The sequence below is a fragment of the Amphibalanus amphitrite genome, unplaced genomic scaffold, assembly GCF_019059575.1.
Source record: "Amphibalanus amphitrite isolate SeventyFive unplaced genomic scaffold, NRLGWU_Aamphi_draft 000578F_arrow, whole genome shotgun sequence".
NCBI classification, from domain to species: Eukaryota; Metazoa; Arthropoda; class Thecostraca; order Balanomorpha; family Balanidae; genus Amphibalanus; species Amphibalanus amphitrite.
In genome coordinates, this window is record NW_024882072.1 from 14,150 (window position 1) to 40,134 (window position 25,985).

General features: G+C 48.6%; 1 protein-coding gene across 1 annotated transcript; it reads right to left on the reverse strand.

Annotated features, from left to right (window-relative positions):
- Positions 1 to 171: 171 nt before the first annotated feature.
- Positions 172 to 15,069, reverse strand: LOC122394194 (LIM homeobox transcription factor 1-beta.1-like). The gene is made up of 8 exons (XM_043390915.1): positions 14,896 to 15,069; positions 11,919 to 12,108; positions 6,299 to 6,540; positions 5,859 to 5,995; positions 3,860 to 4,046; positions 3,591 to 3,653; positions 1,628 to 1,724; positions 172 to 1,301 (listed from the first exon to the last, which is right to left on the reverse strand). The coding sequence occupies exons 1-8, from the start codon at positions 14,942 to 14,944 to the stop codon at positions 1,184 to 1,186; spliced, it is 1,083 nt and encodes a 360-aa protein (XP_043246850.1). The 5' UTR covers positions 14,945 to 15,069; the 3' UTR covers positions 172 to 1,183.
- Between the last annotated feature and the right edge of the window lie 10,916 nt (positions 15,070 to 25,985).

Sequence of the window (25,985 nt, forward strand, 5' to 3'; positions counted from 1 at the left end):
CTGGCTATTTTGCTAGGTCGTCATATTTAGTTATTTTGCTAGGTCGTCATATTAAGTGTTTCGCACTTTCTGTCAGTGACATGCTGACTACTGGGGTCTGAATGCATTAGCAACTTGAAAGATGTTACGATTTACTGCCCAAGTGGCAAGTGCGATTCTTACCATCCGTGTTCACTCACATTTCTTTATTACAGATGCAAAAGATTAACAGCTGGTGTTACATACACAGTAGACACACATGAGCGGCCAGCACACAGACATTTCTCCCAGTTGATACAGATTTCAGATACCCCTCGACTGTACTGTACAGAGGGCGCCGCGGTCGCACCGACTCCATTGCACGGAAAGATCGCCGCTGCGTATGACGTCACACGTAGAACCGCACGCTGACCAGCCCCCACGCCCTCCCGGTGGAATGTTGAGGCCATCAGCCGCGAGCGACGTCACACACAGACTCTGGGGTATCACAAAACAGCTGCACCGGTGCCCACCGCCGCACTGAGCGGGTCCGAGTAGAGTCCAGACTGTCTGACAACGCGTCCATGCGCGTCACATACACCGCTTCCTATCGACATCATGTTAAACGCTGTACAGACACAATCTGAACAGTTCGCATCTCCCGACGGTGTTGTGTTGTCTGTGAGGTCTTTTATTGCAAAAATAGTCCTCACCGATTTGAACATTGATGTAGCAGTTGGTGTCAACGGTATGCTGGTCGACAGCGATATAAAGTACACATTTGCTCCATCGTCATCGCTGTCATAACCGACAGTCAACGCCTTTTTACCCTTACTTTTTGGGAAGAGTATGGATGACGTCATCGCTGTCAACAGCTGTCCACATGCTGCAGCTGTCACAGCGGCGAACACGATCAGCAAGCTGCTGTCGACACTTACGAGCCGGCCAGTGCTCTGACTAGAATTATGGGTGGGCTGAGTCCATTGAGGGTCACTCCTCGTCACTTCGCAGAATGCCGCTGCCCTGCCGGTCTTTTACTGACGTGACTCGTTTGCCGTCCCATGCCAGCCATTTGCAAACTGTATCACTGCCGCTGACCAGTCAGTCACATTTCCAAGCGGACTGGGGCCTGTTTCTGCCGGTTTGAATCCCCGGCCAGCTTTTCTCGGCTTGGTTCAGACGTGACGGCGAGTCCTGTCCATCCTTCGCCTGCAGTAGCGTGTCCTCAGTGGTCGCGATCGGTGAAGTACGAGTTCTGCATGAGGTACAGCTTGTCGATGGGGTTGATGCTGCCGTAGTTTTGCATCATGTCCAGCGGCTGTGGGGCTGACGACGTCTGCATCCTGCGGAAGACAGTTTCATGGCTGTCAGTGTTTGGTCTTTGGTCCGGTTTTTAGTGCTCGAATACACTATACACGATAAAACGGTTGCGCACTCCACGCTATTTAGGCTCTTTGAAGCTCGAGCTGTTCAACATAACACTTCCGTCTGGGCTCCTAATTGTTACCACTTATGTACCTATCCCGGAGATCACGCCACATGCACTTCTGACGAACGCTACACACATTGTCAATAAGTCGTCATTGCTCAATTGATTGGGCGGCTTAATCGTTCACTTTGCCTCGAAAGATGTAAACTAGAATCCATAGCGATTGGCGTGGCTACTCACATGTTGGGCTCGGCGTGGCTCTCGTCGAGGTTCTCAAATGAGGCGGTGTCCTCGAGACTGACGTCATCCGAGCCACAGAAGCTCTCGTTTGATTGTGCTGGAACAATGGAAAAGAGTTAACCCTCGCCGGACCTATTGGTTTTCTACATACGCGCCGGCCGAGGGGGGGCGGGTACGACCCCCCCTCGCCGTTTCGCCCCTGGTGGAGCTAGCGCGTCGCGGAAAAAAAAACGAGCGTGTGCGCCGTTACGAGACGCAGAGATTGGTACCCGATTTTAAGGTCCTAGGTCAACCGGTGACCTCTGAGGTCAGGTCAAGTGCCCCAAGGTACGGTTCAGTTTTTGGTGAATAACTTCGCAAAAAACGGCCGCAGAGCGCCGATTTTGGCAGCATCGTGTTCGTCTCGCTCAGGCGCGTCGAATGATATACTTTTTGTCCGGGTCAGGTCAACTTGGGGTGTTGACCTCAGGTCAAGGTCAGGTCAGCACCCCCAGGTCACGAAGTTGGTCGAAAGAGGTCATGTCGCATATCATTCGATTCGTCAGGTCTTCCTGAGTCCATTGGTGGCTTTCCCGACTCGCTAGCTCAATTTGATCAAGAGTTATTGACGAAAAACTAATATGACCTTGATGACGTCATAAATGACGTCACGCAAGGTCAACATTGCAAAAGTGACGCATCTAACCTTGCAAGGAGTGCATCAAATCACGATTCTGTGTGCTTGAGATAGTTGGAGATCGTTCCCGGCGCCAGAATAGCAGTTTTAATTTTTCCCCATTTACTTATAATGGTGAGGTCACGAAAATGACCTGACCTCATATGACCTTTAGGAAAAATCCGAGATATACAAGTTGTGGGACTCATAATGGATACTAGATCCTGCAAGTTTCATTTCCCTGTGACATCTCTGGCAGTGAGGGCGTTGCGAAGTTGCGACATCTGAAGACCGTGCAGAGGTTCACTTATGACGTCATAGGTCAGTGACCTGACCTGACCCAAAAATGCGGTTGGTGTCAAAAGATCCGGCTTGGATCAAAGGTCAGGTATGCCAAGTTTCAGCTCTCTATCGCCAGCGTGTTCGGAGCTATCGCGAAAAAACCCTATGGGGGGGGGGCGGCACCCGCCCCCCCCCCCCTCGGCCGGCGAGGGTTAAAGGAAATAGTTCACTTTTTATCATGGGTTTTGAACTGGAATAGCAGTTCCGTAGCTTGGGCTGAGACGAGCATAAATCAGGAGCTTTTACAGCCCAACGATCACCCTAGGCAAAGATATTCTATTTCTCGTCCCGAAAAAGGTGTCTTGCGTTGAGGATGTGTGCCTTGCATATATTTCCATCCAGTATGAAAAGAGCATGGGTCCCGAAAATTCTTCAGAAAGTAGAGAAATTATCTACGAGAACTCTAGAGAAATTCTCGTACTGATCAATTAGGACATTCAGGGGAACATTATCAGATCGAGCAGATCGCCCAAATGCCGGTGGCTGCGATAATTTCTCTGTTTCTGAAGAATTTTCGGGACCCATGCTCTTTTCATACTGGATCGCGTGTGCCTTACAGAAACTGAAAAGTTCTTCCTATATCAAAATATAGAAAATAATCTTTTGTTATAAAAAGGTTTTATTTTCTTTGCTGATTATTTTGAACATAAAAAATCATAAATCCGTTGCAAAAAAATAATTTCGTGAAAGTGAACTATTTCCTTTAAGTGTGCTGCCGCCTGCGAGCGCTCGAAATAACCCGTAAAGAGACGATATTCCTTTTTTGGTGACCGAAAGACGAAAAAGTCCATTGGTTGGTAATGGAGGTGAATTGCGAGTAGTTACAGCATTGGGATAACGGTGTAGGGCGATCGGTATATTCTTAGAATAAGGCTTTCAAGTGTTCATCATATTGACTTTTTTTCGCTTAGTGGACTGAATGCGTGTATGTGACTGCCTGTGCAGTGTGATTGGTCTGCTGCTTACCGTCAGGTGAGTACGGGTGACCGACGCTGGGCGTTCCAGAGCCGTACGGACTGTCAGCCACATCTGCAACACAAAGGAGTTGTTTTTAGATCATGACACGGCACTTAGCGATATAAAGTAAACGATTTCGGACAGCTCTTAGTCCGGGCACTATTCATTGCCAACTTCTAAAAAGTTCACCGTTGCGAAAGTTAGGAATGATCAATACACTACTCTGAGAGTTTCCATCCCCTGTCACTGGGGAACCATGCCGCTGACTTTTGACTCACAATCAGCATCGGCCTTCTTGTCGGTGGCGTCGGCGGCGTCCTTCTTGTCCGGCTTGTCCTTGTCCTGGCCGTCCTGCTGCTGCTTGGCGCGTCGCTGCAGCTTCTTCATCTTGGCCCGCTGGTTCTGGAACCAGACCTGCACCACGCGCACTGACAGACCCGTCTCCTTGGCCAGCGCCTCGCGGATCTGAAACGAGACGAGACCGATCGGTTATTGGAATTGCATAGGCACAGCGACGATCCTTTGGTGTTGAGTGAATGTAATGAGCGATGCGTCAGAGAGTTCAGAACCGTTTGGTCTCCTTTTATTGGTCTAGGTTTGATTTTAGCCGATACGTTTTCTCGCACCACTACCAGTGCGCACCAGCAGCAGTTTCTGTTGCCCTGTACCTTTTCAAAAAGTTTGTTGTCTCGCGTCGTAAAGTTCTGATAGTTCTGTACAAACTTTGTACGGAAAAGTTTGGTGACGGAACTTTGTCAAAGTTTGTACCTGCATTCGTGCGAAATTAGTTTACCGACTGACGCGACACTTGGCTGTCACGTGCAAAGCATTCCTGCTTTCTTGGCTAGTAATAGTGCACTTAGTCAGATAAGTGACACCTATGCAAGTACCTACATTTCTTCGAGACGATCTTATTATCGATGGATGTGCTTAAATAAGAAATATGTAATGTTGGAATGCAATTATTTGTAGGTACAGATATGTGCGTTATTGCTTATGTATCGTATACCAATGCCGTTCACACAGCATTCAAGACGACTACTGTTAACGCCAGGCGCCTTGAGACCCTAATTTTTCGCGATTATTTTAGAATGCGTGGAATAATTTTAACCATATTTAGGAAATAGCTGTTTCAAGACCTGCCGAAACTTTTTCTTCAAATACATTTTGCTGTCACTTAAATATTTGTGGCACTTGTCATTGACTCGTAATGTTAACTGTTTTTCCATCCTGGATAGAGGCTTTCATACCGGTCATATGACAGGCTCCGCCCACAACTGCGGCATTGACCCGTGCCCATCAGCGACCTCTGTACAAACGACACCCCTGCCATCTGTAAAGGACTATGAATTTCGCTGACGTTTCACGTGCTATGAATCAATTGCAGCAGACCGTCAAGTAAATGTTAGGCTCTTGTTGACTCTTGTAGGTACATGGGACCAAGAGGACCAGCACTCCTCATTCTACTACTCACACATGCTTCGAAAACCGTTAACGATTCCTAACAAATGCGATTTTCGATGTAGGATATCTGTTTGCTGAAATACGAGCGAGCCTTATGATGTGAAGCGAAGGCAATTAGCTAATTATTGCGCTGGTCGATGGGTACATAGCGATGTACAAATCGGGAGCTACTTGATGACATCCGACATCCCATTATCGCATTATCTGCAACGCCATAGGCTTTAAATACAGGTGAATATTTCCTAACCTTATGTCAGTTATGTGCCATCTGCCCGTCATTTGCAGCTTATAAAAAAATAAAACAAATATCAGCGAACATATCAGCATTGTACAAGCAATGCGCATTGAGCATTTATGGCTCCTCAGTCATCATGTCGCTCTTTGGGCACTGTCAGACAAGACGTTACGCACAACTCCGCCGGCTTTCGGCACCGCTCGACCGTCCCCACTCCCCGTCACAGCGCGAGTGACCGCGCGCCGGCCCGAAACCGCCGCAGGCCAAGACCACAGAGGCGGGGCTTAGCTGTGACGTCATAACGTATCGCAGACTGACTGGTGATAGCCTCTACACGCCGGGTGAAAATCTTGCTCGAAATTTAACATTACGAGTCAATGAGAAGTGCCTGAAATATTGAAATGGCGACAAAATATCTAAATTGTAAAAGTTTCGGCAGGTCTTGAAACAACTATTTCCTAAGTATGGTTGAAATTATTCCACGCATTTTAAAATAATCGCAAAAAATTAGGGTCTCAAGGCGTCTGGCGTTAACAGTAACTGCTATCACTCAATGCCGCCCTAGGCGACGATCTCACCTTTCTGCACGGTTTGGGGCTGACCTCGAACGAGGCCTTGAACTGACGCCGCTGGGCCGAGGTCAGTATCGTTCGGGGCCGCTTGGGACCCCTGCGACCGTCCCGAGGCCGGCCCGTCTCGTCACCCAGGTCCAGACCTGCGACAGGGACAGAAGGCCTTCACTTTTTGCTGGCTTAGGTAGTCAAAAGAAAAAGATACGTTGCAATCATTGAAACACCGTCCATGCATTGACGATATTTTGCGACTTGGTTGACGACATTAAGTTGGGCAACTTCATCGAACTAGCACTGCAGTTTGAACTTCATCATTAAATGCCTACGGCTACATGACACTAATTACTTAATCATATTCCATTTCCATGTATAGGTAGCATCGCAACGTCACTATCGTTAGTTTGATGTCACAATGCCATCGGCTAACTCCTCCATTGCACAGTTACCTGGAATGCCGGCGTCCCAGAAGTCTCCCTGTGTCTGCTGCAGCATGAACATTTCCTTCTCATAATCGGCCCTGCAGAGTAGCTGACCCTGTCGCAGCACGAACTGGTCGCCCTTCTGCAGCAGCTGGCAGCACACCACGCACACGAAACACTGCATGTGGTACACCTGTGTCTGGGCGCGCATCACCAGCTCGTGAGGCAGCGCGCGCTCCCCGCAACCGGAACACTTGACCAGGTATAGCCTGCGGGCAGACGGGTGGCGAGGTTAGAGGGGCGTCTGGTGGCACACAGGACCACAGGTCACAGATGGGTTGAGTGTGGGGTAGCGGGAAAGACAGACAAAAAAACATTAAAGCAAACGCGTGTCTGAAAGCAACTGCTGCTCTTCAGTTCAAGCTGCGTTAGGGCAGTCCCTACTAATCACGAGCACCTCTCTCATAGATGGCAGTAGTAGCGAGCGCCTGAAGTTATGCTGTGCCGCAACGCTCCACCGTACTGCGTGCGTTGACGAGTATCTCTCCCATAGATGGCAGTAGTAGTGAGTGCCTGAAGGTATACTGTGCCGCAACGCTCCATCCTCTACCGGATATGGTTTCTCTGTCTCGCATTATTCGCGTGCCACCGCTGAATGTCTAGGCTTTTGCAATGATGCGCAATTGTTCTTAAATCAACATTGCGCTAGATATATTGGCACCCTGCTAATAACAGCCAATGGCGCGAGCAAAGGCGGTGTAACGGGGAGGACACCGGGGCACCGTGCCCCCCCCCTTTGATTTTGACATTTTAACATTAGCCCTATGGGCGTTGCGTTGCATGGAAAGAATGGGACCAAAAGTCGGCAGTGCCCCCCCCCCCTTAATTGAAGGTGTTCCGCCGCTATACTGGGCGCGAGAACTATTTTCTGCATGGTGATTGGTGAGTTGGCTCTTCTGAGTTTCTGCCGACATTCACGGGTGTCGATTGATACCTTCAATCAGCATAAGGTTCTCCCGTATCTAGTTTTCTTCACGTTTTCTCAACGTTTTACAGGCCACTTCTTTCGGCCTTGTCTTTTTTATCAATTACTTGTTTTTCAGCGCTGTCACCAAATTGAAAAAAGAGAACATGTACAAGAAGCAACAACTTCTTCATAGCTCAACGGAGTTGAAAAACACTCGCTCCATAGCTTTGAACGGAGATAGAATTATACGGATAACACATCCCACCTCCCTTTTATCGGGAATAACACATCCTCCTTCGTGAATCGTGATCACATTTCCGTGTCGGGACTGACACCGTGACGGTCATCCGACCCAGGCCAATGCAGACGACGGTTCTAAAAGGAGTACGAGTGTGCCCGTCCAGTCGACCGTTCAGGTGAGCGAATCAGGACAATGCTTCCTTCTTATCTTTTCATTTTATCATCCTGAAAAGATCTACCACAGCCGAAAAAGCCTAAACCATGCAACAAAAAGTAACAAAAGGAGGTACAGACTGCAGTTGGCAAACGCACAAGCTAGAAAAACACGGTAAAAGCAATAGATAGTTCGCTATAAAATCTTTCAGGATCATACAGGTAATTTTTGATTGGGTCATCGCCGAGGTCACCAAAGGTAAAACTTTCACGAATTTTGTTCCTGATTTTGATAGCTTTTCACAAATCGGCGCATAAGTCGGGATTCAATAGAGCAACTTCGCAACTTCGCAACGCCCTCACTGCCAGAGGATATCGAATGCCCTGTGGAAAAGCGTATTCGATAACTTTTAACCCTCGCCGGCCGAAGGGGGGGGGGGCGGGTGCCGCCCCCATAGGGTTTTTTTCGCGATAGCTCAGAACACGCTGGTGATAGAGAGCTGAAACTTGGCATACTTGACCTTTGATTCAAGCCGGATCTTTTGACACCAACCGCATTTTTAGGTCAGGTCAGGTCACTGACCTATGACGTCATAAGTGAACCTCTGCACGGTCTTCAGATGTCGCAACTTCGCAACGCCCTCACTGCCAGAGGAGATGTCACAGGGAAATGAAACTTGCAGGATCTAGTATCCATTATGAGTCTCACATTTTGTATATCTCGGATTTTTCCTAAAGGTCATATGAGGTCAGGTCATTTTCGTGACCTCACCATTATAAGTCAATTGGGAAAAATGAAAACTGCTGTTCTGGCGCCGGGAACGATCTCCAACTATATCAAGCACAAAGAATCGTGATTTGATGCACTCCTTGCAAGGTTAGATGCGTCACTTTTGCAATATTGACCTTGCGTGACGTCATTTATGACGTCATCAAGGTCATAATAGTTTTTCGTCAATAACTCTTGATCAAATTGAGCTAGCGAGTCGGGAAATCCACCAATTGACTCAGAAAGACCTGCCGAATTGAATGATATGCAACATGACCTCTTTCGACCAACTTCGTGACCTGGGGGTGTTGACCTGCCCTTGACTTGAGGTCAACACCCAAAGTTGACCTGACCCGAGCAAAAAGTATATCATTCGACGCGCCTGAGCGAGGCGAACACGATGCGGCCAAAATCGCGGCTCTGCGGCCGTTTTTTTGCGAAGTTATTCACCAAAAACTGAACCGTACCTTTGGACACTTGACCTGACCTCAGAGGTCACCGGTTAACCTAGGACCTCGGGTACCAATCTCTGCGTCTCGTAACGGCGCATACGCTCGTTTTTTCCGCGACGCGCTAGCTCCACCAGGGGCGAAACGGCGAGGGGGGTCGTACCCGCCCCCCCCCCTCGGCCGGCGCGTATGTAGAAAACCAATAGGTCCGGCGAGGGTTAAAGGTGTTTTTGGGTATTGCCCACCGATTTGATCTAAGCAGAACGGTTTAGCCTCCAGAGGGCAAAAACTGTCAAAATTTGAAGCTTTTGCGGAAAAGGTTTTATACATTAACTTTTAACTCCAAGCTCGTATTACGCTGACTTTACCGGCATCACGTTTGTCTCGACGAGACGCGTCGAATGGACGATACGTTGATCTGAAAAGGGTCAGCTTGAAAACTTGATCTCAGGTCAAGGTCACGGAAAAGGTCATATTGTATGTCATTCGATTCTTATTGTTAAGCTGAACACATTCGAGGTGTTTTCAGCGTTCTAGCATGTTTCTATCTAAAGTTATCGTCAAAAACTGGTAGAGACGTTTCATGACCTGAGATGACCGCAGGGGCATGAAAGAGGTCACAGATGCATTTTTCAGGTTCAGTGCTTCATGTTCACCTGTTTCCCGATGTTTGAGGGTGTTTTCGGCCAAAAAAAGAGCATTTCAATTTTCTCCCATTAGATTATGATGGAGAGGTCACAAAATTGACCCAACCATAGGTCACCGATATCAGAATTCTTAGGTATACAAATTTTGGTACTGATCCCTTACGCAATATCGTGAGTTTTATTTTCTGGGATGTAACCTGTAGGAATGACTAAATCACAACTTTTAGAGGCATGGTCACTAATTGATTATCATAAATTATGTACACCGAATTTCACGGCCACGGTTTTCTTCACAATTGCAAAAAAAACTGGCAGTTGTGGCCGAAAATGCCCCCACACCCATCCGGGCGAAGGTTAATAAATGATATTGGCACACTTTCGGTAGACTATCTCGGAAATCGAGAAAGTTAGAAAAATGTATGCACACCGATAGATACGCTCGTTGTAAGATCTTTCGGATTTATAGAAATCGTTTTTCGATCAGGTCATCTTTGAGTCACTGGAGTCACCAAACGCATAACTACCAGTAAAACGCCTTTTGGGCGAAGAACGAGCGAGCGAGATAGTGAGCCCTGCACGTGCGGAATGGCGAGGCGGTACTTCCAGCGGGCTTGCGCAAAGCACCCTTCTAACCGGTCGCTAGCGGTGTACCAAATTTGAACGCAATCGGCCCAGCCGTTCCTGAGATCTGGAAGCGGCATTCTGCACGTGCGCACGTGCAAACGGGATCCAAACTGACTTTTGCACGGCACCCTACTAACTGGTCCCCTACCGTGTACCAAATTTGAGCGCAATCGGCCCAGCCGTTCTCGAGATCTGGAAGCGCCCCCTGCACGTGCGCACGTGCAGTAGCACCTTAACCGCAACACATGGGAATGCATTGCCTGGTGGTTGCCTACCTGTATGCCAAGTTTCAGCGAAATCGCCCCAGTAATTACCGAGTTATTAAAATGGGAACAAATTTGACACCTCTTATTGTTGTATTTTGCACGTGCACTGGGGGTGACCCACATGCATCGAGAGTATCCTATTTTTGGTAGAAGGGATGCTGCTACCCTACAAAAATCACCGCAAGTCAATCGCCCAAGCGGCTGCTGAGATATGAGCCTCTCAAAATCACTGCTTTTGCAAAACAGCTTGAACACCCTTGAATTTTCACGTGGCACGTGCCACGACGGTCACTGAGGTGTATCAAAAGTAGTCAATTACGTGGTAGAAGGGATGGGGCTACCCAGCAAAAAAGACCGCAGGCCAATCGGTCTAGCGGTTGCTGAGATATAAGCCTCTCAAAAGCGTTACAGGCCGGGCCGGGCCGGGCCGGGCCGGGCCGCTCATACTGAGATTTTTCCGTTATATTGAAAAGACTCGCTTCGCTCGCTGCGCTCGCTCGCTCGTAATCACGAACATTTTCCCGATTTTGACAGTTTTTCACAAAACGGCGCATAACTTGGAAACGAATAGAGCTACAGGGCCGGGGAATAGCGCATTCGATAACATTTATGAAGCTCTTCATTAATACTGCCAGATTTGACCTAGGGTCAACAGTTTAACCTCCAGAAGGCAAAACTCAAAATGTGACGTTTTGCAGGATACATTTTTGCTTGCAGTACATTTTTACACCAAGCTTGCATTACGTTGACTTTAACGGCATCGCGTTGCTCTCGTTGGTGCGCTTCGAATGAATTATAAGTTGACCTCAAAAGGTCAGCCTAAAAATTGCCCTTATGGTCGAGGTCATGGAACAGGTCATGTTTCTTGTCAGTCGATTCGTATCGGTGTGAGGAACGCGTCTAAAGTATTTTCATCGCTCTAGCTTGTTTACATAAAGCTATTGTTAAAAAACTGCTGGAGAACATTCATGACCTGAAATGAATTCAGGGGCATTAACACTTTTCTGGTTCAGTTTGTCATGTTTACCTGCATCCCGATGTCTGAGTGTGATACGACTTTCTTCCAAAGGAATGGCAGTACCTACAATTTTCTCCCATTGACTTACCAATAATTAATGGAGACGAGAGGCTGCAAAATTGACCTGACCTTAGGTCACCGACATCTAAATTCTGAGATATTGAAATTGTTAGTACGGATTCCCTCAAGCCATACGTCGAGCTTCAAACTTCTTGGAAAAAGTGAAGAAATGACAGAATCACAATTTTGAGAGGCATGCTCACTTAACTTGGTCTGGTGACCTGACCTTATGATACCTTGGGTCAATAATTTCAATTTTCATACACGATGCGAAATTGCCTTATCATAAGCTATACCAACTTACGTTGTGCTACGCGACGTGGTTACCTTTTCACACTTTACACACGCAAATGACGGGTGTGGCCGACCTCCCCCCTCCCCCACCTGGGCGAAGGTTAACGAAAAAGATAAGCGGGTACCATCAGCCACTAACAGGGCACTAACAGGGACCCACCTTTCGTAGTCGTACTTGCAGAAGACCTTGTTGTCCTTGGTGAAGCAGGACTGCGTGAGGCGGACGCGACAGACGGAGCAGACGAGACACTCCTCGTGCCACGAGGCATCCATCATCCGCAGCAAGAAGCGGTCCGTGATCTTCAGACTGCAGCCGGCGCAGCACTCGAGCTGCTCGCACTTGACCTCACCTGGGACACCACGGAGAGGCTAGGTCAGCTCCAGGATGACAACGTTAAACGTTCGCGGCGTATGAATGTGTAAGTGATAAATGAGGGGAAAACGGTATAGTGGGAAGGGAAAGGTAGAAAAGGAGAGGAAGGAAAGAAAAAGATAGGCGAGAGTCAGGGGTATAAGAATGGGACATTTGAAATTTGTGGAACGCATTGAACACAATGTATTTCGAAAGTGCGACGGATAGGGCAAACGTCTTTGCATAATGCTTTCTTTCTAACCGTTCTGCGTGTCGAGGCAATATCAGCCCGTTTCCGCAGAGCGCACCCCAAAATATAAGGTTGAGGCCTTCATGACCTTTTGGTGGTTCACGCTACTTCAGACTCAATCATATTATTCTGACCGATTTTTCGTCGAAACAGAACATTTCATTGCGAACGATAAACGTCCAGTTGTTTCCTATGACTGTTGTTCCATATTTTGACATGGCTGCTTTTTCGCTATAAGGGCTGGCTTTGACCCGATTCCATAAACTATGCAATTTTCATGATATTTGAAAACCTTCAAACGTTATAAGTTATAAGCTTGTGATCTTGTTTAATTGTCGGAACGCCTCTTGGATGTAGGGCATTGTTTCAACTTGAATATTTGAATATTGTGTACGGTGACCGACAGATGGCCTACCGAGACAGGTGGCGCTGCAGGTCACCTCGCGCGCCAACTGGTGTCATTTCAAACCTCCGTCTGGCGTCAGTTGGTGCCTCGCCGCGGCGACCGTCGGAGGTGGTCTTCCTCCCCCTCCTTACCTCTACCTCCCCTCTCATCACCTGAGGATGGCCTAGGGCCGAAAATTTGTGCACACTTCTCTTCGTCGTCCTCTCTTCGTCGTCTTCTCCTCATCATCGTCGACTACAGCATCGTCGTCACATCATCTGGAGGTCAGTCTGGTTTCTTTTGTCTTTACACTAGGGCTTAAGGTCACCAACATACAAATAAGTTATAAGCATCAAACAGCTGATATACCTAGATCTGAGGGCCCGGTAAGTAGGCTGTCGTTCAAAAGTCATTCCTTCACATAACCGGCGATGTAAGATACCGAATGTAAGATAGTGGGTAGCTACACATTACACATGTACAACGAAAACCGTGAACGAGATAAGTTCCAGTTACCCGCAAACTGTAATTCTCTAGCCTAAAAGGTCGTCTACGGCTCGTAACCTCCGCTGCTCTCAAGGTCCACAGCGCGGCGGCGGCGGAGCTGTCATGTGTATTGCGGCACAGTATGTCGTCAGGCGTCTACTCCTAGTGCCATCTATGGGCAGAACCTGAAACTGGCTGCTCGGTGCGCCCACTCGCGGTCCACGGCGGCCGCGCCATGATTTTAGACTCGTCCGTCCCGTGCTTCTATCCTCAGGATACTGAAATCCTTCTCCTCCACGCCGCAACCCCCCTCCGGGCTGGACAGGCAACTTTATCTCATGCGGGCTGCTCCCTTGGAGCGGCACCGCTGCTCCCGAGGGAGCGCACCCCGTAGCCGGGTGCAGTGAGTGCCTTGGGGCTGGGTGGCCTGTCCTCTGGACGGGCTCAGCCCCGGCGACTCACTAGGGTGCCTGCCCAGACCAATGTCTCCCCCTATATCCTATCATCCTCCCGGCTCTGAAATGGTCTCATTGGACCGAAAGGGCCTAACCCAACAAAACAAACAAACAAACAAACAAGATTTTAGACTATAGGTGAAGTTTGACCGCTCGGGGACAAACGGTGGACGCCTAGGCGGTGATCAAGGGAAAAAGACGGCTACCTCGCTGTGTTACGGGCTTTAGAATGTCGGCCTCTCATATCAGACACCAGTTCAGTCGGTGATCACACAATCCGGACAGGTGTGGCGATGATGGTTAGGCAGTCGGCACGCTGTAGCTTTGCCATAGTTCCAGCTTCTGGAGGTGCTGTTAACCTTTATGTACCACGCAAGGTTTCGCCATACTAAACGGTCTGAATCTAATAAGGTCTCGTCTGATTAGGTTCCGTTTCTGGGCCGGGTTACCCACCGCGCATAGGCGTGTCGGCCGGTTGACGGTTCCAGCGGTGGTGCAAACGATGCTGCTGGCATTGAATGGGATGCAACTCGGTGCAGTCTCGAAAGTCTGTGCCCACATAGTCAAAATGAGTCCAAAATCAGGCATCAGCCGAGGTGTGCACTGTACTGCAAATAGCTAAAGCTGTCGTGTGTGTTCACTTGGATCAGAATGGATAAAAAGTTCGATTCAAGCAATTAATTGATTTTTGAAATATGTGTAATCGTATGAGTTATAAAGACATGCCTACAAGCTGGTCTTATAGATAAATATCTACGCGGAAGCATGCGCATTTCTATTTCTTGATTCTTGTAGCATCCCTTGTAAGACCGTTATTCGTTAAAATGGCTGTTGAATAGGCTTCTGCATCAAATATGTGTAGTTTTGGTCTATTGGTAGCTATTCAGATTTCAGAGCTGAGGGGTGAGAGGAGGGAAGAGGGAGACAAAAGGCCGAGTCGACCAATCGACTGATGCACCTCAGCAGCTGAGCTCATGATGTTGGGACGAAGCACCGTGGCTAGACATCAGCTCAATCGGTCCATTTTTTCTGTAGAAAGTACTCGTCTGGGTTGGGCCTTGTTGGACGCTAGGAAAACCCGCTCACTAGGCTAGTTCCAATCCCAGTAGTATCCCGCCCTGGCCGGGTCTGACGTTCCTCCGGATAGCCCCGGGTTTCCCGAGGCTATCCACAGTCGCGCCCATGCCACCCTTGGTTTCCGGTACTTACTATGGCCACCAGCCGCCATCCTTATGGCTTCGAAAGTCTCCTGCACCATCCCGAACAGCGCTTCCCCTCCTCGCACAGACACAAGTCCACGAGTCACAGACAACCGGCGCCGAAACACAGGGACAAAACCGACGCACCGTCACGCCAGTCCAATCTGACGGTCGTCAGAGCACTGCGGTCTGCCGGCCGCCATTGGCTCTCCGCCGCTGGCCCCGCCCCCCGCGGCGGCCGGCGGGGGCGGGACTACGGACCGAACCTGTCGCTGATTGGCTGCTGACTGATATCGACCGGAAGGCTGGTGCGGTGCTGACTGGCCGGCGTGGGACGTTTTGAGGCTGCGGCGGCCGGGCAATCTGTCGCGCCCGGCAGCCGGAACAGGCGAAAACATAGCGACTGGCCGGCGAAACGAGGCGGCTCCGAATGGCTGCAGGTGACCCGGCGTATGAGCGGAAATTCCTTTCCGTTGTCCGGCTCTCAGAAATGTGTGAGGGGTCATTCGCCTTGAACAATCATTTTAAAACGGAAACAGCCATCAATGTTTAACCCTTCACCAGAATCCGTTTATTTCTAACCAAATATTCTTGCAACACAAATGTTTGCGATGGCATGGGCAGATGTATCACAAAGATTCATCAACAGCACTCACTAAACGGTGGGCGATAACATAAAACATTTCAACACATTTCATCTTTGTCCATTTTTGTCTCTACCTACACGGCGTAGTAAATATTCAATGCTTCCAAATTGTGCATGATTTTTGAAGTTCTTTTCGTTAAAAACGGTCCCTTATTTCAATTTCAGGAAATCAAAATTATCAAATAAATTACCGTCATGGGATTTCTTTTGGCCAGCAAAATCAGAAAACAATTCTTTTGAAATGTATCTAATACAGGTATTGCATGCCCACCAGGTTGATGGAACACTTTTTACTTTTGAACAGAGAATAATGTAACCCGCCGTAAAATGAGGGGATGAATGAGCCCGTGCAACCGGCTCAAAAACTCCAATGCATTATGATGAAGTGTGACTTTCAAAGTTAAACATGACATATTTACGCATGAATGACATATTTCCTGCAAACTTATCGAAAGAGAGGTCAGATAACTGAGCCTGAAAGTGAAGTTAAAGGTATGTGTGTGGAGCAGTGTAAAAAGCAAAACGTTAAATTTGGCATTTGACTTTTTCCACTAAAAATAGAGAAAATATCTAAAATGCCGACTTTTAAGCTCTACCAACTGGCGGATCCAGAAAGGCGGTCTTGGCCGCTGCGTGAGGGGGGGAGGAAGTATACCCCTAAACAAGTTTCGCCAAATTTCGAAAATTAAACGGATTTCGATTACTTACGCACTATGTACTGTGAAGTTGAAAACAAACTTTTCCTCACAGAAGTTGTTAAGTTTTCGTTTTATCATGAAAAACGTAAAATCCGTCGATTCCGGGCCTTTGCCCCAAATGCCCCGCACCCTCCCGGGATTTGTCAGTGGCTGTAGGTACTTACACTGATTCTAGAACGAGCTGGATGTCTGCATAAATGAGCATTGAACAGTGAACAGGTGAAAAAAAGACTTAGATCATGCCTTGTATGCCTGTTAGTTACGTCGTCATACGCTTTTACTTTTTAGGCTACCAGAAGACTCAATTGTAATTATTTCTATCAGCCTTCCCTGGAAATAGTTTTACGCAATGCAGCTGGATGCTGGAACAGTCCCAGCTTCTCTCTTCAGCTGCTTTAATTGGTCTCGTATTTTAGCAGGTATTATCCGGAGTAAGCTCCGGTATAATCCGCATTCCCGCAGAGTTCTGTTGGTGCCGGCACGTGCCGCCTGTTGGCACGTGCTCCCTCCCTTTCTGTTCGCCGTCCCGGCACGTTTAGTCGCCTGCGTCAGCCGTCCGCCGTCACGGATGGATAAACACCTGAGCGGTCCCAAACAGCGGCTGCGCCCGTCGCCCGGCTATCACTCGGTAAAAACGGGCACGCACGCGCACCGCTGCACAGGTTGCCACGGGCGAGCTGATGAGACTGCAGAGCTACAAGGGGTCACAAATGGAGGAGAAAAGTCGTGTGGGGCTTAGTGATCGTCGTGTGATGTGGAATTAAGATGTCTTTGATTTTGAATTATGCTTCACAGTTCGTTATCTGCATCATACACTCTGAAGGACGTCAGGGGCTATGATAGCAAAAGTTTCACATCTCACTTGGAATAAAGCGAGAAAGCATAACACGATCAGGTGCAGTGGCACATTATGTATAATGCCCATTCAGACAAGCTATTCAATCCGTCTTGCAGATTTTTCTTTTGTCGCTTCGTCGTAAGCCTGGCCTGCTAAATTCATGAGGTCAGAGAGTGTCTGAATTATTTAACAACCGATAAAAATGCTAAATCTCCTGTTGATCAGAAGATAGTGATAGATTAGGCGTAGTCCCGTGACAGAAACGTATTTGCATCAGTTTGTGACTGTCTTTCCAGAGTCCATTAATTATGCTCTGCAACAGCGGTACTGATGGCTGAATCAACTCAATTTATCAGCAACGAAATCGACGGCTATTAGTGAAAGCTTGCGAAATTAAACGTGTTACAGCAGCCAGTATGATAGATTGCGCCAAGTCATCCATGTCAATCTAATTCAACCTAATTGACTGATCCTACCAATTTACTGGTCATTTCCTCCCGCGGCTCTGCCAACAGCTGATCGGGCCCCGAGCCCCGATCAGCTGATATTTTTACATTTTAAATCACTTACGGCTGCACTGTGCGATACACAACGTATAACAATTAGTCTGGCTAATGATATTACACTGTCCGGCCAGTATTCGGGCGCACAATGGCCCAGGTGCACGATAAAATGACCATTACATGGCTCATTTTTCAGCCGATTACCCCGTGAGCCCGGGCGGCAGTGCGCTGGCCCGCCCGGTCAGGGATTAGCCGGCGAGCGGCGGCACGGGACCGGAGTGCCGCGCGTCCCTCCCCTCCCCGACTTCCCTCCCCTCACCGGATCTCCCCCGGGACAGATCGGAGAGCGCACCCAACAAACTCAAACAAACACCTACTCCTCAGCTGTCTCCCACCGGCGACTGAGGCGTCTGAGGCGGTGACAGTACGGCGGTAGGCGGCTCGGCCCAGTTCGGGCCTGGGAAGGGTCGTCTCAGCTATCTGGCTCCATGTTTTACGGCGCCGGTCGGCCGTGTTTGGTGGATGTTCGTCACGTCAAACGGCGGCTATCTGCCGGGAGATAGACGCTCGGCAGACGCGCGTGTACACCGAGCCCAGCTCCGGGGACGGCCGTATCGGGCAGAGCAAACGGCCGGCGCGGCCCCACTGCAAACACGGCACCCCGCGGTCGATACGGAGATAGCCGTCCGCGCGGCCCGGCCCGCCCCTGACCCTCGCCGGACGGAAACTGCCGCGGTCCGGTAACGCGTCCTGCAGACTCTTAGGTCTGAGCTTCTACTGCTCGTGGGCTGTCTTTCACTGATGGGTTCTGTTGGAGTTCAAGTCCAGAGTTTGCTGCAGGACCAATATCTTTCAGAAAGTCGTGCATTTCACAGACTTCTGATGCCTAGTTCATTAAAAGATGAAGAGTGCCAAGCAGATACCGAGGTCAGTTCCGTTTGTTTGATATTCACTGCGGAGTGTATTGGATATTCCCTATATCACTATTCCCTTTTCCTCCTGACCTATGAGCGGATGCCCTGCCAAAGTTTGACATGCCACGACCATGCATTACATGCTTATTACGGGGAAACGTCTTAGGCATTTATATCTTTATTATGAATACGTATACCTTTTACTTACCATATGGCGGCACCGCTTTTAAGTTTGCATTTTTGGGCAACTACTTACAAATGAAGTGCAAAGGGAGACGTCTTCAGTTTGATCAACTGTATGACTGTATTCCTGAATCTTCGTTTTGACAAGACGAGTGAGTGTAGGTTTTTGCGTGGAAACTTACCAAAGTCTTAAAAATCGCCCGTTTAGGTATTGATGAGATCTTCTAGCTAACCGTCACTACTGAAACAATTGTCGAATGCCCGTCCCTATCAGCACACCCAGCCCGAGCGATGCCAGCGAACGCCGCCCGCCCGTAGCCGGCGATTCCTGGATAGGTAGACTGTTCCGCAGCACACATAAGCAGGGCGGCACAGTATTCTGATCGGACTCGCTGGGGAGGCGTGATGAGAGAGGTAGGTATGCGAATTTAACCTTAGACATGTTACAGGGAGTATGCGATTTCAGTTAGTTTGCAACGACCCTAGGGTGGTTGTAACCTCCCTGAACGATCAGTTTGTTTGCAACGACCCTAGGGACGTTACAAAATAACTGCTCGTTCCGGGACGTTGTAACGAAACTAGGGTCGTTGCAACCTCCCTAGTTAGTATGCAACGAACCTAGGGTTGTTACAAAATAACTAGGGAGTTTAAGAATTCATCGAGTCTCGTTTCACAGGAGGGCCGTCAACAATCTTGTCCAATGAAAATCTTGTTCAATCTAGTTCAGTATAAAAGAAAAAAAGAACAAAATTTGAACATTCAGCTCAGGAGCATATGTCGTGCCCGGGACAAAGCACGTAACTGTGATAATTTTGGCTGCATTATATCGCCAGCATATGCTTACATGTAGAAAATATAGTTACTGGGGTAGGTGTGATGGATATCCGTCGCTATCCGTGTGCGGGTTATCCCTCACACTTTTAGGGGTGCGGGCCCTCGTTTTTTCGCAATTATCTCGCGCTAAAAGTGGCCGATCGTGACGAAACTTTGAGTGTCCTCGAACTTATCTACGCTGGTTACACATTCGCTATACAGTTAATGATCCTGAAACCAATGAACTTTGATCTTTGATCTGATTTCTGAGACCATGGCAGACCGAAATGATTTGCCGTTTATGTTAGTGCACATAAAATTGCGTTTCCAGACTTCTATTGTGATTACATATAAATGTGCCAGCATGTGAACTGGTGGTTGTCCCATCCATCGTGATGGGTTTCAAGTTGACTTGTCAGTTGTCTGCCAGGTCAAGGTCATTGAGGTTTGGTGACTTCGGGTGACTGTTTCAAAATTTTACGATTTTAAGGGATTTTTTAAAGCTTATTTCGAATCCAGCATTCGTTGAGACATTTGAGAAGTACGTATAGTTGTGGCGCCAATGCAACTCGCTACGAAGCTGTCGCTGGTGGTTTAGGTACACCTGCTATAAGCAGGTGGTGCGGGTGGGACCCCTACTACTTGACCCAAACGTACCCAACCCAGCCTAGCTTAATCCTCGCCTCCCCCCTAGTTTTTTTTTTCGCGATAGCTCCGAACATGCCAGCAATAGAGAGCTGAAACTAGGCATACCTGACCTTTGATTCAAGCCGGATCTTGTGACACCAACTAGATTTTCAGGTCAGGTCAGGTTACTGACCTATGACGTCATAAATGGACGGTCCTCAGATGCCGCAACTTCGCAACGCCCTCAGTCCCAGAGGAGCTTTTACAGGGGGATGAAACTTACAGTACGTGCATCTTCTAGAAGCCTCACAACTTGTACCTCTAGGATTTTTCCTAAAGATCACATGAGGTCAGGTTGGTCACGTGACCTAACCACTATAAGTCATTGGAGAAAAATGAAAACTGCTATTCTGGCGCCGGAAACGATCTCAAACTATCTCAAGCACGCGGATCGTGATTTCATGCACTCCTTGCAAGGTTAGATGCTTCAATTTTGCAGCTTTTCGTCAATAACTCCCGAGTAAACTGAGCTAGCGAGTCGGTCAAGCCACCAATGGACTAAGGAAGACCTGCCGAATCGAATAATATGCCACACGACCTCCTTTGACCAATTTCGCGACCTAGGTGTCTCTGACCTGACCTTGACCCGAGGTCAACACCTCAAGTTGACCTCACCCGAACAAAAAGTATACTATTCAACGCGCCTGAGCAAGGCGAGCACGGTGATGCTAAAATCGCGCTCGGCGACTGTTTTTTTTTTAAAGAAGTTATTAATCAAAAACCGAACCCGTGTCTTGGGTCACTTGACCTGACCTCAGAGGACACCGGTTGACCTGAGACCTTAAAATCGGGTACTAGTTGCTGTGTCTCCTAACTGCACACACGCTCGTTTTTTTCCGCAACGCACTAACTCCATCAGGGGCGAAAAACGACGAGGGGGTCGTACCAACCCTCCCCCGGCCGGCGCGCATGTAGAAAACCAACAGGTCCTTCGGGGTCAACTCTCGCCCTTATTGGTGTTTTGCTAGCCGCAAACGCACATGGCGGGGCTAGGTTATTGGTTGACCTTCCAGGTCAGGTCAGTGACTCAAAAGTCGGGAAAATCGGGACCTGTTAAAGAGAGTTAGGTTGTTACGAGGTTTTTCGGGGCGCTGATCACGAATTTCATATTAGCTTTGATCACCGATGATGTCTTGATGTTTTTAGGCCAGGTCGGGTCAAGTCAGGTTAGGTCAACCAGTAGGCGTCTTGCTAGCTGTCCATATAAGGTGTCAACCAACACTGACAGCTTCGTGACATGGTACGAAGGCGTCAAAATTACTTCGTAAATGTTCAAATGGATGCTAAATTCGAAATCAGCTCCAAAAACTAGCCTAAAAATATATGAACTCAGAAGAAGTGAACTAAGGTCATCAAAGGTCAATGACCTTGACCAGACCTTCACGTGACCTTGACACCCACCATAATGCATGGGACCACCATCATTTCACATGTTTGAACGTTTACAATCACAAAAAGATTGGAAACGCGCGGATAATAGCCGTTTTTACGAAGGCTTCCTAGCGAATGCCCATCTAATTTGAACAAATCTGCACCAAATGTGCACCTAATCTGCACAAAATGTGTGCTTGATGGCCGTCGTGAAATACACCTGAGCTAAATGTTCAAATTTTGTTCTCCTTTTCTTTTTAAATGAACTAGATTGAACAAGATTTTCATCGGACAAGATTGTTGACGGGCCACGGCCCTCCTATGAAACGAGACTCGATGAATTCTTAAACTCCCTGGTTATTTTGTAACAGCCCTAGGTTCGTTGCATACTAACTAGGGAGGTTGCAACGACCCTAGTTTCGTTACAACGTCCCGGAACGAGCAGTTATTTTGTAACGTCCCTAGGGTCGTTGCAAACAAACTGATCGTTCAGGGAGGTTACAACCACCCTAGGGTCGTTGCAAACTAACTGAAATCGCATACTCCCTGTAACAGACATATGTTTCTTAAGTGATAACTTCATGACATTTTTCAACAAGTGTGAAAAAATCAAATATTATGGCGCTTATCACTACATTGTAATGCCACCTTATCAGTGATAGGCAGCTCCATAATTGCAGTTCCCGAATTAGTTAGAAGCAGGCTTCTATTTCCTTACCAGTTATGAGCTTTTAGAGATGAGTTTGAAAGGAATGGCAGCGTTCTTCAGTTTATCCTTTGCTACGGCTTAGAGTGAGCTACAATATAGAGATCAAGCAACAAGCATTATCATAATAACGCATAACATTATTTTTATCTCTTTACCAGAAGCATATTAGAGAGTTTTCCCTTTCTCCACCGTTCCAGTTCCAGTCCGGGTGTTCTCGTTTCCAGTTGTCCGGGCAGCTGACGGTGGCTCTCCGGATGTGGCTGATCAGTGGGGGTCCCCTGACTACCCCTCCTCTGTACCCACCGGTCGTCTCTCCGGGCCGTCTCCGCCATCTCCCGGCGTCTCCATGCGTCTCCCGGCGGGGCGCCGGCCCGCAGCGGCGCTCGTCCATCAGACCAGCGCCGGCCAGCGCTGTTTGTCCAGCCTTGGCGACGTTTGTGCAGCGTGTTGTGTCAAACAACAGTTGACACGCGCGCGCGGCGGCGGCGTCCATCGCCAGGCCATGTATCGTCGTCCGGGCGGGGCGGCGGCGGCGCAGTTGCTCGGCGCGTCACTTGGCGCCGCCGCCGCCTGCCGCGCCGGCCGTCGGCGCTCGTCGAGACCGATGGTCTGCCGACACGCCGGCTGATTTATCGACACCGCCCGCGGCCGGCGGCGGCTCGGCTCAGCGTGACCCGCGCTGAGCGGCGCTCCAGCTCAGCGAGCCTGCACAGATGGACGCCGCGCCGGCGGAACATTCACGTGATGGATGGTGACCGGCCCAGTTCGTGGAATACTTGGCCTCAGCTGAAATGGAAAGGCTGAAGTAATAGCTCATCTCATGTAAGCTCCAGCTTTTGACTTGCACCGTTTCTAGTACAATTTTAAAATACTTTTTCAGAACTAAGCTGAATGTGTTGGCAATGTCTGCTGTAATAAATTGTATATATTATTTTATTATTCTTTTGAATCTTGCAGCCTGAAGATTTTAAGAAAAATATCCACCTAATAAATTGCATATTATGCAAATAAGTGGTGTCTAGAAACAATTACTTTATTTTTTCATTTATTGTAAAGTAAAAAGAAGCTTTTCATATGCACAGGTGTCTCATTATGTACTCCCGTACTCTTTCCTTCTCTTCCCTGTCTTCCTCCCTTTCTCTCTCTCTCTCTCTCTCTCTCTCTCTCTCTCTCTCTCTCTCTCTCTCTCTCTCTCTCTCTCTCTCTCTCTCTCTCTCTCTCTCTCTCTCTCTCTCTCTCTCTCTCTCTCTCTCTCTCTCTCACTCTCTCTCTCTCTCTCTCTCTCTCTCTCTCTCTCTCTCTCTCTCTCTCTCTCTCTCTCTCTCTCTCTCTCTCTCTCTCTCTCTCTCTCTCTCTCTCTCTCTCTCTCTCTCTCTCTCTCTCTCTCTCTCTCTGCCCAACGACACTTCGAAAACGACAGCGACCGATTGTCTTCAGCGAGGGAAAGTGGTGGGGCTGGCAGATTCCAGGCAGTTAAATCAATAGCCGTGGTGCTTCAGCTTCGGAAATTATCATTCTGTCTTAAGTAATTTTCGCTGTCGTCGCTGGGTTCTCGGCGGAAAGTTGAACGACGGTGACTGAACGAGCGATAAAAGAGGAAGAAGGATGGCTGGAGAGTTGGAGAGAGAGAGAGAGAGAGAGAGAGAGAGAGAGAGAGAGAGAGAGAGAGAGAGAGAGAAAAAAAGAGAGAAGAAGAAGAAGAAGAAAAAAGGGAGAAAAAGACATCCGTTATCGAAGTGGACTCACTGATTTTACAGTGTTGATATGTGAGTTTTAAATGAGGCAGATTAAGACCATGTAGATGAAATGTGAGGATTGTGAAGTGATGAAATAAAGTATGCCTTTGCTATTAAAACTTTACGCAATCTTTGTGAACTCGATGAAGCTGCGTGGCGGATATCTCCTCCCGTTCGCCCCGCACCCCGAGCGGCGCAGTCACCCGTCTCCCTCCTCCTCGTCACTCAGTCAGAGCTCAGTCAGACCGAGCTCGCCGACACAGAGGCATTATGCAAAAACACGAGTGCCTTTTGGCGTGGCGCGGCCCTACGCCAGCCGTCGCCGACTAAGCGGCGTATAATGTCCGCGGGCGAGAGGGGGCGGCAGGGGGGGGGGGGCGGCCAGCTGGCGCACCGTATAATGCCTCGGGGTGCGGCGGCCAGGCATATTGTGCCCACTGCCGACGACGACTCGGCGCCCTAATCCGATTTCACGGCGACAAATAATTAAACGGGGTCGGTGCGGCGGTCAGGTGCGGCCAATGATGCTGGGCCGTGACTGCGGCGCGCCCGGCCGCCGAGCGAAAGGGAGGGGACGCCGAGCCGGGAGAGGGCGGCACTGACACTTGTCCTGTCGTCCGGCCCATGTAATAGGAGAACAATGGACGGCTGGCAGAACGGAGATGATCTCCGATTTGGAACAGGGGGAGCTTCGGATCTGCTTTATGGAGCTGCATAAGCCTACAATATTTAATATGAGGGCTCAGTATCTCTCCGGCTTTTCGTGAGTGGATATTGTATATCCTGAAGGGCTTGCGAACAATAACAAGTGCACTGCTTGTTTACAATATTCCTAGACTCACATGGTAGATCTGGGTACCTGTATGTCTCCAGAAAAAAAAAACTGTTACACAAAAAAGTCGTGAGTAGCTATTACCATGCATGCATGTACGCACAGCAGAGAAAATGATTTTTATCAGAAAACTGGAAAGCAGTCTCTGAGAATATTTAATCATATATTAGGACCCGGTATCTTTTGCGCTTAGTTCATAGCGAGAAGTCGCGACTCACATCCACAGAAGACCACACTCGTTTCGCCCAATGTCTGCTGGCACCGCTTATTGTCAGATGGCTGAAAACTTCAAACAACTGAGCAAATACTCAACACAACCAGGCTGCGACCGAGAGTAGGGAAGGGACAGAGTGTGGCTGGTCGGGCACACAGGCAAATTAGCTTGCTTAGGCCATTGTTCCGGGCGATTGGCTCACTTTCTGCCAGTAAGCCTGCTGTCAATACCATTCGACTCGGTGGTAAACAAAGGGTACCACGGCGGGGTGGTCCGACGGCAGACTGCGACGCGCAGGCTGGCAACGAGTTCGCCGACTGAACTGAGTGTGTCACCGCTCCGAATACTGCCCTGGCATGTTCATTACTTTGCCTTCATTTGTATTTATTCGACAGATTTTCAACAATCACTTGTCCCTCTAACACATGCGGTGTCACAATTTTTACTATATAATAAGCATTAAATATGACACACACACGACACATTACATTACAAATACACACCAATGCGACGGAGAGCCGTTGGACTCCATGTGTTGAGAGCGCACGTCTCGGTGGAAAAGTTCCGGGTTCGAAGCGCGATGGGCGCCCGAATCTTATGAGCCTCCTGCCGGGTATGGTTCCGGCTGGTGGCAAGCCGTATCCAGCCGAAGTCAGCGAAGGGAGCGATCGTTTGCGGCTACAGTACGCTACATAAACGTAGGATACGAAATTCTGCCATAGGCCAGGAATTGAACTATCTCGGAGGGTAAAAGGCGAGGCAAAGCAGCAAGCTCTGCTTAGCGGGGCTCTCTCCTTGTGAATCCTTCCAAGTTCCATCCAAAGGGTTCGGACTAAATTTATACTCAAAATGAGTACAGTTTTGATCACAAGCATGCATAATGCATGCCTACTCAAATAAAGAAGCGAACGCAAACACACATGTCGACAGCCCGCAAGGAAAATAAATAGGTAGGT